Source organism: Phytophthora ramorum (assembly GCF_020800215.1).
Source record: "Phytophthora ramorum isolate Pr-102 chromosome Unknown Phyram_PR-102_s0003, whole genome shotgun sequence".
Classification (NCBI taxonomy): Eukaryota; Oomycota; class Peronosporomycetes; order Peronosporales; family Peronosporaceae; genus Phytophthora; species Phytophthora ramorum.
Genome location: NW_027150649.1, coordinates 783,675 through 796,034, shown reverse-complemented (window position 1 = coordinate 796,034; position 12,360 = coordinate 783,675). Strand labels below are relative to the sequence as shown.

At 55.0% G+C, this 12,360-nt stretch overlaps 4 protein-coding genes across 4 annotated transcripts; 1 reads left to right on the top strand and 3 right to left on the bottom strand.

Moving 5' to 3' along the window:
• Nucleotides 1–146: 146 nt before the first annotated feature.
• Nucleotides 147–584, bottom strand: KRP23_3400 (putative ubiquitin-conjugating enzyme E2 variant; the record flags this gene model as incomplete). Its single annotated transcript, XM_067888246.1, has 2 exons — nt 147–413; nt 504–584. 2 exons carry the CDS (start codon nt 582–584, stop codon nt 147–149), a joined length of 348 nt encoding a protein of 115 aa, XP_067747506.1.
• A 43-nt stretch (nt 585–627) lies between these two features.
• Nucleotides 628–5,147, bottom strand: KRP23_3399 (DNA topoisomerase 2-beta; the record flags this gene model as incomplete). The annotated part of the gene is made up of 4 exons (XM_067888245.1): nt 628–643; nt 762–813; nt 1,000–1,057; nt 1,221–5,147. 4 exons carry the CDS (start codon nt 5,145–5,147, stop codon nt 628–630), a joined length of 4,053 nt encoding a protein of 1,350 aa, XP_067747505.1.
• A 132-nt stretch (nt 5,148–5,279) lies between these two features.
• On the top strand, nt 5,280–7,586 carry KRP23_3398 (Tigger transposable element-derived protein 4; the record flags this gene model as incomplete). The annotated part of the gene is made up of 1 exon (XM_067888244.1): nt 5,280–7,586. The coding sequence occupies one exon, from the start codon at nt 5,280–5,282 to the stop codon at nt 7,584–7,586; it is 2,307 nt and encodes a 768-aa protein (XP_067747504.1).
• Nucleotides 7,587–7,737: 151 nt separating this feature from the next.
• KRP23_3397 (uncharacterized protein) lies at nt 7,738–10,798 on the bottom strand (the record flags this gene model as incomplete). Its single annotated transcript, XM_067888243.1, has 2 exons — nt 7,738–10,491; nt 10,553–10,798. 2 exons carry the CDS (start codon nt 10,796–10,798, stop codon nt 7,738–7,740), a joined length of 3,000 nt encoding a protein of 999 aa, XP_067747503.1.
• Between the last annotated feature and the right edge of the window lie 1,562 nt (nt 10,799–12,360).

Here is a 12,360-nt window from a genome sequence, read left to right as displayed (position 1 = left end):
AAAGGAGAATCCATCTTCAGCGTCCAGAGCACACCGCACTCCTTGCTTCCTGTCGTCTCCTGTATCCCTTCTGTCCGTTCCTTTCTCCCTGATCTCCAGTCGGCTATTCACCACGAGGAGTCTCGCCTCTGGCCAGCGTCACGCTTCTAAAAGTTGGCGCCCTCAGGCGGCTGCGGCAGGCGTCGGTTCGTAGGTGAAGCCATCTCGGCGCGGATGGCCACGAGCACGTTCTCAATGCCGTTGTTGCGGTGCCAGCTGCCCAGCGCCGCCAGTCGTCGCGGGTCCACACGGCCCGACTGCGGGTCCACGCAGCTCATGCTGATGCGGCTCGTGAAGTGCACCTCGGGCGGCATGTGCGGGTACTGATCACTACAGTGGATTCGCAGGCTGTAAATGCGTCCGTCGTGGCACGTCTGCAATTGCAGCAAGCACAAAAGCCCGCAGATCAGTTAGTACAGACACTAATTCACCCATTTAGTAGCCTTCAACAGCGGAAAACGCACGCCAGCAGGGCCGAGGATGGTCCCGATCCAGTTTGTGAGGAAAATGTCGTCTGCCTGCTCTAATCCGTACGAGATGCTCATGTCGCCATGGCCCTTCTCGCTGTTCTCCAGTTCCTCCAACAGCTTAAAGTTGCGGGGCACTGGTAGTAGCAGCACCAAACCGCAATATAAAGGATCCGTCAGTTTCCTGCACTTTTCAGCACCATCTGGAGCATCTTCGCGCTCCTCTCGAGCTACTTGGATCAACTGCCAACGCACCGATCACCACCTCTGCGCCATGCTTCGCCATTGCCTCCGGACGCGTCACTCGCTGCAAAGCACACGGGAAGAAATGCGGTCAGTAGAGAACTTCTCCAGGGACTTGTAAGGGTCCGTTGCGGGTGTATGAAGGCTCACGAGAGCGCTCAGACGATGCTGTACACAATAGTGGTGCGTTTGGCGGTGGAGGCGTGCTGTGAACCCCTGCAATAACCGTCGAATAGGGACGTGATCTTACCTAGTTCTCGCGGTGCGTCGCTGAGTTCTCGGAAAGTGGTCGCCTCCCCCCTTCCGGTCTATTGCAGCGATTTATTGGCCGAAAAGATGATGTATTTTAACGAATCAGAGTTGAAAGATACACCGAAAAGACAGATGGACAGAATGTGTCCACCATTATCTACATGGACTCTATTTATCTTCGATCCTATCTATCTACAGCTGGAACTCCTTCTCGCGCACCAGGACGGCACGTAGTCGCTCCAGCTCGCTGCGCCAAATTTGAGTCGACGTCATGGCTTGCAACTGCTGCAGCTTGTCCTGCTTGGTGTCGTGCTCCTTCTGCAAGCGGTCCGTGAACTCCTTCGTGAAACTCATGAGTGACGTGTTCAGCAGGTAGTCGTAGTCCTCGCTCGCATTGATCTCGACAGTCTCGGCTGCGTCGTTCTGGACACGACCCACGGCAGCCAAACCAAGATCACCGACGTGGTCAATGGCCTCCTCCTTGAAGGCCGCCGCCGAAGCGAACCCGTTCTCCTTCAGCAGCTCAACAAGTTCGGCCTTGGGAATTCGCTCCTTGAGGATCTTCTGCAGACTGCCAAAGGAGACCTCCTGGATGAAGCGGATGCGGTTGCTCAGGCGAAGCACATCCTTCGTTTGACGCTGCTCCAGATGCTGCTTCCGCTTCGAGTACAGATTGCGTCGAACGCCGTAGAAGTCACGCAAGACATCTTCACTCGTCTCGTACTTGACAAGCTGGCCGTCAGCGTTGAATGCGTGCATATTGCTGGTGCTGAGAGGTGCTTCCAGGCGCAATAACTTGACCAACGCCTCACTGTCGCCAGCATCGTCACTATCATCCTCCTTGGCTGCGTCCGCCGCGTACTTGGCAAGGTCGGAGCGCGTCATGGAGATATCGAAGCGCACATCGCGCTCCGAGTGGTGCTCCGAGAACGACCTGATCGCCTTCTTGCCTATGAGGTCCCACAAGAACTTCTTGTAATCCTCCACCCACTTTCCTACAGGCAACTCGGTCACTCGGAGGGTGGACGTATTCACCTGCTGCACGCTGCCGCGTGACACGAACGAGTGTTTTCCAGTCTGTCGAATATCACCGCTAAATCCCTTGGCCCACGGGGTCATGGAGGCCAACGGTACCGCTGACAGATCATCTCCGGCTTCCTCTGCGTCCAGCAGTTTCAACAGGTTGTCGATCACGAGCACCGGGTGATGGCAGGGGATGGATGAAGACCAACCCGTACCGATCCCCTCCGCGCCATTCACGAGCAGCATCGGGATGATAGGCACGTAGTGCACAGGTTCAACTGGGAAACCATCGTCGTCTGCGTACCGCAGTAGCGCATCGTCCTCCTCGGGAAAGAGCAAGCGAGTGTGCTTTTGGAGCAGCGTGAAGATGTAACGAGGGCTAGCGGCATCCTTGCCTCCTTGCAGACGGGTACCGAATTGACCTGAAGGATACAACAGCGGAAGGTTGTTGGATCCCACGAAATCCTGCGCCATGTTGACAATCGTCGAGTGCAGTGAAGCTTCGCCATGGTGGTAAGCCGTATGCTCACTGCAGTAGCCCGCCAGCTGTGCCACCTTAACCTCGCTCGTTAGCTTACGTTTCAGGCATGCGAAAAGCACCTTACGCTGCGAGATCTTCAGGCCGTCAACCACCGAGGGCAGCGATCGCTGGTTATCTGCATGCGAGAACTGGATGAGCTCGCGGTTCACGAAATCATGGTACGTGACATCACCCGAGCTTGTGTCGAGGAAAGAATCGGGGGAGTACTCATTCAGCAGCCAGGCCTTGCGATCCGCAGCGCGCGCTTTGCTAAACACCATATCCAACGCATCACTGTCATCGTCTCCACTCCAACGAAAGTCTACAAGGTGGTTACCCAGGTCGCTGAAGTATTCGCGTCCTTCAACACTAGTACTTGTACCCAGACCCTTGTAGTACTTGATGGTGTAGTACCTCAGGTCAGTCGGGTCCAGTGCAGCCTTCCACTCGAAGTATTCTGGCAGGCTAAAGAAGCGGCGAGTTTCTAAGCCGCGTTCAGTGCCCACCCGCTTCGAGGAAGGGCTCACCTTAATGATGGGGGTGATGAACTCGCTAATGAAGCTACCTCCCTTCAGCAGCTCCGGCCAGAATGTGTGGAACAGGTTGAAGAGTAGACCCTTGATGTGCGAGCCGTCATGGTCCTGATCTGTCATGGCAATCACACGCCCATAACGCAGTTTTTGACGCGCCTCCTCCGTTCCATAGTGCTCGTCCATGCGGAGACCAAGAATCGTGCAAAGGTGCGCAAACTCGGCATTTTTGCCAAGCTGCGCCACGGTCGCATCACGCACGTTCAGAAGTTTGCCGCGAAGAGGAAACACACCGTACTGATCACGTCCAACCACTGCCAGACCAGCCACGGCCAGTGCCTTGGCAGAATCACCCTCAGTCAAAATCAGCGAGCACTCACTGGAGCGAGGTCCCCCTGCGAGATTAGCGTCCTCAAGCTTAGGAACGTTCACGGATGTGCTTTTCGACCGCGTGGACGACACCTTCTTAAGGAGGGCGGCACGTTGTCTCGCACGGGCACTTTGCACGACGCGCTCCACAATGCCTGAGTCGGAGATAATGAGCTTCAACAGCCTCTCAGAGAGTACGCAGGTCGAGCCATAGGTTGGCGGACGTGAGGACATGTACTCCTTCATCTGCGAGTCGAACGTCGGGTTTTCGATCTGGCAGTTAATGAAGATCGCCATGTGCGGCTTCACCTGCGCAGTGCTGACCGAGAGTTCCGGATACTTCTTGTTCACGTATTCAGCAACACGACGGCATACTTGGTCGCCCACGTAGCCAACGTGAGAGCCACCACGCAGTGATGACATGCCGTTGACAAAACTCACCTGAACAAAACCTACGTCGGAGGGCAGCACACCAACTTCCCACCGCTTGTTCACCCGTGAGTAAATGTAGTCCGAGCTCGAAGATGCTTCATCAACGCTGTCTTTCGGTTTCGTAGCCTTGGGAGCAGGAGCTGTCGTAGTGGAGTGACAGAACGCCTGAATGTATGACTCAAAACCTGAAATGGGCACCTTCTTTCCGTTAAGAGTAACCTCCACATCAGACAAGCAGCCAGCGACATCAAACACGCGCTTCTTCAGCACGCGCGTCATGCTTGCAGTCAGTTTCTCCATTTCAAACTTCTCCAGATCAGGCGAAAACGACACTTTCGTGAAATCCTTGGCGTCCTTGCCCTTAAACTCGGTGATTTCAGGTTCCCCTCGAGTGCGCATATTGTTATGCCATACCTGCTTGTAGCGCAGTCCCATAGAAGAATCCCCTGTCTCAACCACAAAATCTTTACTGAAGATATTCGTCAACTTGGCGCCATATCCATGTCTTCCGCCCGTCAGTCTCGCGTTGGAGTCATCAAAGTTCGATCCCGTCAGCAAATGGCCCAGCACCAGCTCAGGCACGTACACCTTTTCCGTTTTGTGGAACTTGACAGGGATACCCTTGCCGTCATTGTGCACTGAGATCCACGGTCTGTACCCGTTGGCCTTGTTCCCAGGCTCGACCACCACGTCGATATGCCGCATGCTCGGGTCTCGAACTTTGTTGTCCACCGCGTTCACGATGATCTCGTCGAAGATCTTGTACAGTGCTGGCACGTACTCGACCGCTTGCTGCTTCATCCCTAGCCCCCCGTCCTCGCTGGCAGAACTCTCCGGTGGTACCATCCACATCGTGTCCTTCGTCGCCTCCACCGAGCCAATGTACATGCCTGGGCGCAGCAGCACGTGCTCCAGCGGCGTCTTCTTCTGGTAGATGCTCTCCACGCTGCTGAATCTGCGAGAGTCAAGAGCGGACGGTCCAGCAATGGCAAAAGGGCCATTCTGACGGTGCAATAGTAGCAGCCTCTTCGTAATGCTACTGAAGCCGCGAACAGCAGGTCTGGAAGCCGATGTCAGCAATGGCACCGCACATCGTGATGCGCATCGCGCTGCTGTGGAGGCTGCACGCGTCTTCAGGAGTCCGGCGTTGCACGAAACGACAGCACGAAGACTCGACAACGTTTTCTTTGTCGTGGCACCTGCTGCAGTCGGTTGTGCAGTGCTGGCGACGTCACAGAAGGCCCGTCGCCGACCGGCTAGACAGCGCCACATTACGCTCGTTAATGTGTGGAGGATGCTTATCCTTTTTCATCCAATCAGAACGCACATTCTAATACAGAGACTGTTCCTGGACAGGAATGTCACTGTTCTCGCTCCCCCGCCGCCAATCACTTCCGACGCGCGATGGAGACGCCAAAGCGCGCGCGCAAGACGGAGGCTGTGGGTCCTGCGTCGTCCTCGGACACGGACAGCGACCACTTGATAGAGAAGGCGACAGCTGCGCCGTCTCCTTCGTCTGCTCTGGGCAAGCGTAGCCAGGATGACTCGCTGGCGTCAACAGACGCTAAGAAGCAGCGCGTGCGCAAGAGCCAAGAGGATAAGCTAGCGATTCTGCAGTTCCTGGAAGAAGGAGGGACCCACGTGGAGGCCGCCGAACGCTTTACCATGTCTCGAGCGGCACTGGAGAAGCTCGTGAACGAGCAGGACAAGAATCAGATGCAGGACGGCGAGGAACAGGTGACGGAATCAGATATGGCCACGCCCAGTTCTGAGGTCAAGGAGGTGCTGGTGGAGACTGAGGAGGCTGTAGCCGCCTCTGCTGCTGTTCTCAGCGAGGTGTCGCATCCCGTAGAGATGGGGATCACAACGGCGGAGGCGGCGGGGCTCAACGTGGCGGTGGCAGCCTCGACGGCGCAGCAGGTGCCGCCCCCACGGCCGAGGAAAGGGCGTCGTGTCCGCAAGACGAATTTGGAGAAGATGGAGATCTTGGCCTACGTGGACCAAGGGGGGTCGCAGGGAGCCGCCGCCGAGAAGTTTGGCGTGTCCCGCACGGCCGTGACGAAAATGGTGAAGGAACGTGCTGCCATTTCCGCGCAAGCTATGGTGGAGAGTGCGACGAGTAGTCGTAAAGTGCTGCAATATCAGCATAAGCTCAGTGTGATCGAGGACATGTTGTACAAGTGGCAGATGCAGGTCGAGCTGGATGCACCAGCGCTCAAGATCACTGGCGATTTGCTGCAGTCCAAGGCGATGGAGTTCCGCAACAAAATTCTGGCGGACTATAGTAGTGAGCTTTCGGATGAAGTCGTCATGTCGCTGACGGATTTCAAGGCGTCCAACGGATGGCTGCATCGGTACATGCAGCGGCGCAGCATGCGCTCGCTTCCGAAGCAGCAGGCAGTGGCACCCGAGCGATTGAGCTGCGACCAACGTATTCAAAAGATTCGGGAGTTGTTGTTGGCGGCGAATCCAGGCTGCATTTGGACGTTGGACGAACTAGTGTTGCGCCACCGCACCACATCGGCGAGGCTGGACTCGGTTGTGAACATGGATGCCCGCAGCCTGGAGCGTGTCTCTATTGCGATGGCAGCGAGCGCCTCAGGCGAGAAGCTGCACCTGCAAGTCGTTGGAAAGGACCCGAACCCTGATTCGTTAAAGGATGTGGATACGCTTTCGAGCTATGGAGTACAATATCGTGACCACTGCCGCGCTGCGCACGACGCGACTACGATTGTGGACTTCATGCAGGCCATGAATCAAGAGGCAACAGCAAGGAAACAAGTGTGGTTTCTGGTCCTGGACAGCTGTACTGCTCACGTAGCCGCCGCCCATACGTTGAATCCGGCCGGATCATTTCGCTATGGTTTTAGTTTCGACTCGATTGTGCTTCTTTTCCTGCCCCCTGGCCCCTCCAGCGATGCTCACCCCCTTCATCAAGGCGTCCTTAGATCTTTCAAGTTACGATTCCGTCGTGAGATGCTGCAGACACTGCTTCAAGAACATGAACAATGGTCGGCGGCGACAAAGAGCGAACACCGGCAGGGGCAAAGTAATGAGGCTACTCCGAGTGACGGATCTCCTGCTAACGAAGTATTTGATGTTCACGCTCACACGCATCTGCGGAACACGCTGAGCTGGCTGCATAAGGCGTGGGAATCTGTGCCGGACTCATTAATTCGCCATGCCTGGAGCGCATCCCTGTACTTGCCCGCGGTCGTTCCTGGAGACGGTGAGCCTTCAACATCTATTGGTGGAGAGGATGAAATCAAGGCATACAGCGATTTGCTTGCGGAGCTTGGAAAAGTGCCATCACTTCAGAAGACACTGGGGCTCGATTTCGCTGACAACCCCGGGCAATTCATGCTAGAGCTGCTGGATTTTGACAAGTTCGACGCCAATGGAATGAGTGAGCTCGCGAAAGACAACGAAATTGTCATAGATAGTTTGGCATCCCAAGGGCTTCTTCGTGACACGCACAGGACATTGGTGCTGGAAAATATCAAAAGTGATGACCAACCGCTGCTTACGGTTAGCGAGGCCAACTCGACGGCATCTCGGCTCCTGCATTTTATGTCTCAAGACAATGACAACCTATTGACTCTATCGGAACGGCGAACCGGACGGGCAAATCTGTTGATTTTACAGCGCCTGCTCCTGAAAGCCCGTGAGAGGGAGCGCGAGAGAGAGAGCACGACAGACTTCACCGTATAGCTACTGTAGTCAATCTCATGGTGTTGTCCTGCACCTGCCATGGCAAATTGACTGGTTTGTGAGTGTTCAATGGATATTACATTGAGGGTGAATAAATACGACCCCACGGCTGCTCTTTTGCCTGGGCAATGACACTGAAAGGATGCTGCTGTCAGCTCTCGGCAGGTTCGCCTGCTGCCTGAGCACCGCCACTGCCATCTTTATTCTTGTGAAGTACAGGCGCTGAGCTAATTCGTGTCACGCCCTTCGGCTGCGTACTGCCCCCAGTGTTTGTGCCCACGCTGCTTGCAATCGGTGGCAGCTTTTTGCTGTTCGATGGATGCGGCGGACTGGACTCCATGCCGCCGGAACGGCCAGCCCACTCAGCTTCCTTGCGGGCCTGGCGCTTTGCTTCTTCCTGCCGCTTTTTGCGCTCGAGGGCGAGTCGTTCACGCTGTCGTTTCAAAGCCGTAGCCGACAAAGGTCGTCGCGAGAACAAGCGGTTGCTACTGTCGCGATCGTTTGCCGACGCTAAGGATGACTTGGTGCCACCTTGGCCAGCGCCACTGCCTAGTCCTGACAGCTTGAGCTTCAGCGCACTGCCTAGTCCTGCCCCTGTTGATAACTGCGCACCAGCACCTCCAGTGACACGCGTATCATCGGCAAAATCGATAAGGAGGTTCGTGCTGGCGCTGGTAGTTTCTGACTCTGTCTGCTCTCGAACATCCACGACGCACATCGTTTCAACGCCGATAAGCGATGCATGTGCTGATCCGGAGCTCCCAAGTGTTGCAGCGCTTGAGATCTGTGCGTTGACTATGGCTGCTTGGCTTGCTGGAGATGTGGTGCCTAACGCCTCGATCTTGCCACCGGCGTGCACGTACACGTGTTTGATGCGTTCGTTTCGCTCGAGTGCCTCAGCGAGCACCTTGATACCGTCTTTGCCGATGTGGTTATTCCTCAAATCTACTTGACGCAGGCGACAAGTCGAAATGCATAGCACAGCTGCGATGGCACGCGCTCCTTCACTAGAGATGGAGTTGCCTCTCAGCTGGAGCTCACGGACATTGGTCCCATTGCGAAGGAGCGCTGCAATGGCATGCACTTCCTCATCACCTATACCGCTCTCTGGGAGCTTGAGAATACCAGCTGAAGGCGAATTGCGACTATCACTGGGATCGTTGGAGGTTATCAGCGCTCGAGACTTGACCTCATGCACATAGCGCAGAAGTGTCTTGCGTTTGGCGTCTTCTTCAGTGGTAAGCCGTTCTTGCATCCAGCGGGTTTTGCGTGAAAGGTGCACAACTTGGTCGTCTTTTGCCGTAAGCTGCTCCTTCACATCGGCTACTGTGTCGTCACTAATCACGATAGTGGTGAGTAGTGCTGCAATGCGCTCTACCAGAAGCTGCTTGGTGTTGAGACTCTTCTGAGCACGCTTGAGGAAGGCATTGATACCCACTCGCTCAAGAAAGTCGATCGATTGCTGCTGGGCCTTTGGTGTGAAGTTGGTTCGTTTAGCCTTGATCAGTAGCAGTCCGCCGTGCGAGGCACGGCACTCCACAAAGAATCGGCCATTCGCCGCTGCGGCTGCATCGTCTGGGTGGGTGGCCTCTTGGTTTCCTCGTTGATGTGCTTCTCGCTGGTTGTCCGTGTCGATACCCGTGGTCATTGGCACGCCTGACTGCTCCATGGCAAGTGCCATTTCGGCCATTTTCTTTTGTGTTGCTTCAAACTTGATTGTCTGCGCGTCTAGCTCGTCCTGCTTGCACCGGAGAGCCTCAGTGACGACGCGGTTACTTTCAGCAGTAGCATGGAGCTTGTGCGCGAGCTCCGCTCCTTTCTCCTGCAGAGTTGTGAGTTGCGCCTGAAGCTTTTTGGTGTCTTCCTTACTCACGATCTTGGCCTCCTCGTCGGCTTGCATCTTATTGAGAAGGAAGGCCACACGAGAGCTCATGGTCTTGATCTTCTCCTCGAGCTGCTTGCGCTCGTCAGCTTCTTTGAGCTTCGCCTTGACTTCATCACTGCAGCGCAATGACAGTTGTGCGTTGTGCTTTTTGAGTGCCTGGAGTTGCTCAAGCAGCACCTTCTTATCCAGCTCGGACTTGACCCGAGCTTTTCCTTCCTGTGTCCCCTCCTTGAGCAATCGGGCGTTCTTCTTCTTGAGAGCTAGGAGCTCAATCTCCTTCTGTTTGAGCCCATCGATGGCCTTTGTCTTACCGAGCTCAGCCAACTTGAGCCGTTCCAGCAGTTGGAAGACCTTCTCGGCCATCTCACGGAGTTGGTCGGCCGAGTCGCGGTTCTCAGCTTCCATCCGTGAGCGCTCCTGTTCAGCCTTGTCGAGGCGGGTCTGAAGCTCCTGCTTGTCACGCTGGAGATTGCCATTCTCGATGAAGAAGTTTTTGTTGGCATCTATCTGTGCGCGTTTGGCCTTTGCTTCGAGCTGAACCTGCGTTTCAAGCTCCTGATTCCGTGCGTGTAGCTTCCGAGTCTTCTCCTCGGCCGACGCGAGTTGGTCGTCGCTTTGCCGTTTAGCTTCCTCAAGCTGCTGTAGTTTTTCAAGTAGCTGGTATTGCTTCTCCTTGCGAACTCGAAGCTGCTCTTGCAAGGCCTCGAGCTCCACCTGTGTTTTCATCTTCAGCTCGATATTGCAAGCGCGCAACTGATCGCTCTCGTTTCGCAGCAGACGCACTTCCTCAGCACGCATCTGGCCCTCACGAGTAGCTCGAGTGGCCATCTCTTCGTGCGTCTTCGCAGATGCCAATAGTGAAGCGTAGCGGGTCTCCAATGTCTCCAGATCTGCCTTTAGCGCAGTTGTTCTCGAAGATAAGGACGCACTCTGGGCTTCCTCGTGCTCCAGCAGACGCAGAAGCTCCGTGTTGTGATCAGTTAGAACGCGGACTTGGGTTTCGCGTTCTTCGATGCCAGTCTAAGCACGTCTCAGTCAGTCCATGGAGCTCGCTACGACATAAAGTTGGACTTAACCTTACCTGTGCCTTGATTAGCGTAGTTTCGGCGGCGCGAGCTTTGCTTTGCAACTCAAAGTTTTGATCACGAAGGCTACGGTTCTCCTCTTCAAGCCTGAGCTTGTGCATCTTCAGCGTACCGATCTCGTCGTCCATAGTGTTGAGGGAGGTCAGCAGCTGCGCGTTTTGGCTACCGAGGATCTTCATCTGCTCGTCCTTCATGGCGAGTGCCTCCGCCGCGCGGGTCTCCTTGGTACCTTTCTGGGTCATTGACGTCACCATACCCGCTGCATCTGGACCTGGACGCTACAGGTAATAGACTTAGATTGATCCAGAGAACTCAACAAGAGAGGAATCGAGGAGCTCGCACCTCCAAGCCTGCTCGCATGGGCGAGTGGCTCATGATTGGCGATACTTCCACTTAGCAACAAGAAGCAAAGCGTGGCGATGCACACGTCGATCCCCACGTACAGCGTGGCAGAGCCCCCGAGTCTTCCCTTACGCTTGTGGAAAGCGCATTGATAGCGAACCCGGCTAATCATAGCGATCCATTTTGGTCGCTGATGCCTTCTAATTCGAGTCGTACTTCAAGATCGGCTACAAATCTCAGCAAAGGCGCAGTCACAACAGCTTTGTTCTACAATGCAGTGGTCGACTGGACATGAGCTTTGCACCACCAGCGCTAAAATGGAGCTACAGACAATCCTCTCGGTCGTGATATCCTGAGTAGTGATACCCTCCACGGAGAGATATGGGGAGGGCTCCCGATGACCGTCACCATACAAGCACGAGTCAAATATACCTCTACCCTCTAGTTACTGGTTTGTGATACAAAACACGTCATTATCACTATTCAAAGGTGCTTAACTATTGCTAAGGTCCATTTGGTGCAGGACGTCCGAAGAAGTCGAGCATCGACTTTTGCTGCTTGTGGCCTTGTCTACACGCAAGCTCCTCTCTAAATACTCGCTGCATCGTTCGAAGCCCGATAACGTCCCTTGAACGGACCCCCATCGCACCGGCGGTAACGAAAAGTTGTGCTATCCATTGAAGACGCTCCTTCAGCTCCTCTGTGGACAGGTTTTCGGGCGTTGGATAGGTTGAAGAAGTGCTTTCTTCTTCTTCGTCCTCGATACCGCCATCACCGACATCTTGACCGCACCCATTCTCGCGCTCTGAAGACTCGACCCGGCAGAAATCTTCGTCCGTTGGTTCATCCGCGAGGATGTTCTCGTCCGGTGGGTTCAGCAGCTGTCGAGAGAGAGGGGTCTACCAACCATTCCCAACCTCCCAAACGAACCGCGGTTAAGTTCAAATGTACCAATTTTACGGCACATTTCTGCCTTGTAATAACTCCAGCGAGTGATAATGTGGTGGTTCCCGACGCTATCACAAAGGAGAGGATTGTCTGTACAGCAATTGGCAACCCCACACACGCACTTCATTGCACTGCGAGCAAGATCGTGGCGTGCTCGACGCACGTTGTGAGTGGGCCGTTGGGATGGCTACATTCACAATAATGAGCTGATGGCCATCTGTCTCGGCAAATCCCACGCCTGTCAACATGGCGCGTTTCTGTCTCGAAAGGGCCATAATCAAATCGAGCCGTTGATGCCTTCAAAAATGAGGCGCACCAGCGAGTTGGCGAGACTATCCACTCCGCCACGCCCACCTTGCTGTCTAACGGGATCACGCTTTTGCTGGCGGGAATCCCTCGTCGGGTCTGCGTTGCCCTGGCACAGCAATTCAAGTCTGCGTATGACATCAAGAAACGTCCACTACATGTACGGCGTAGCCACCATTGTGCACGTGGCCGCAATCGATGCAGATTG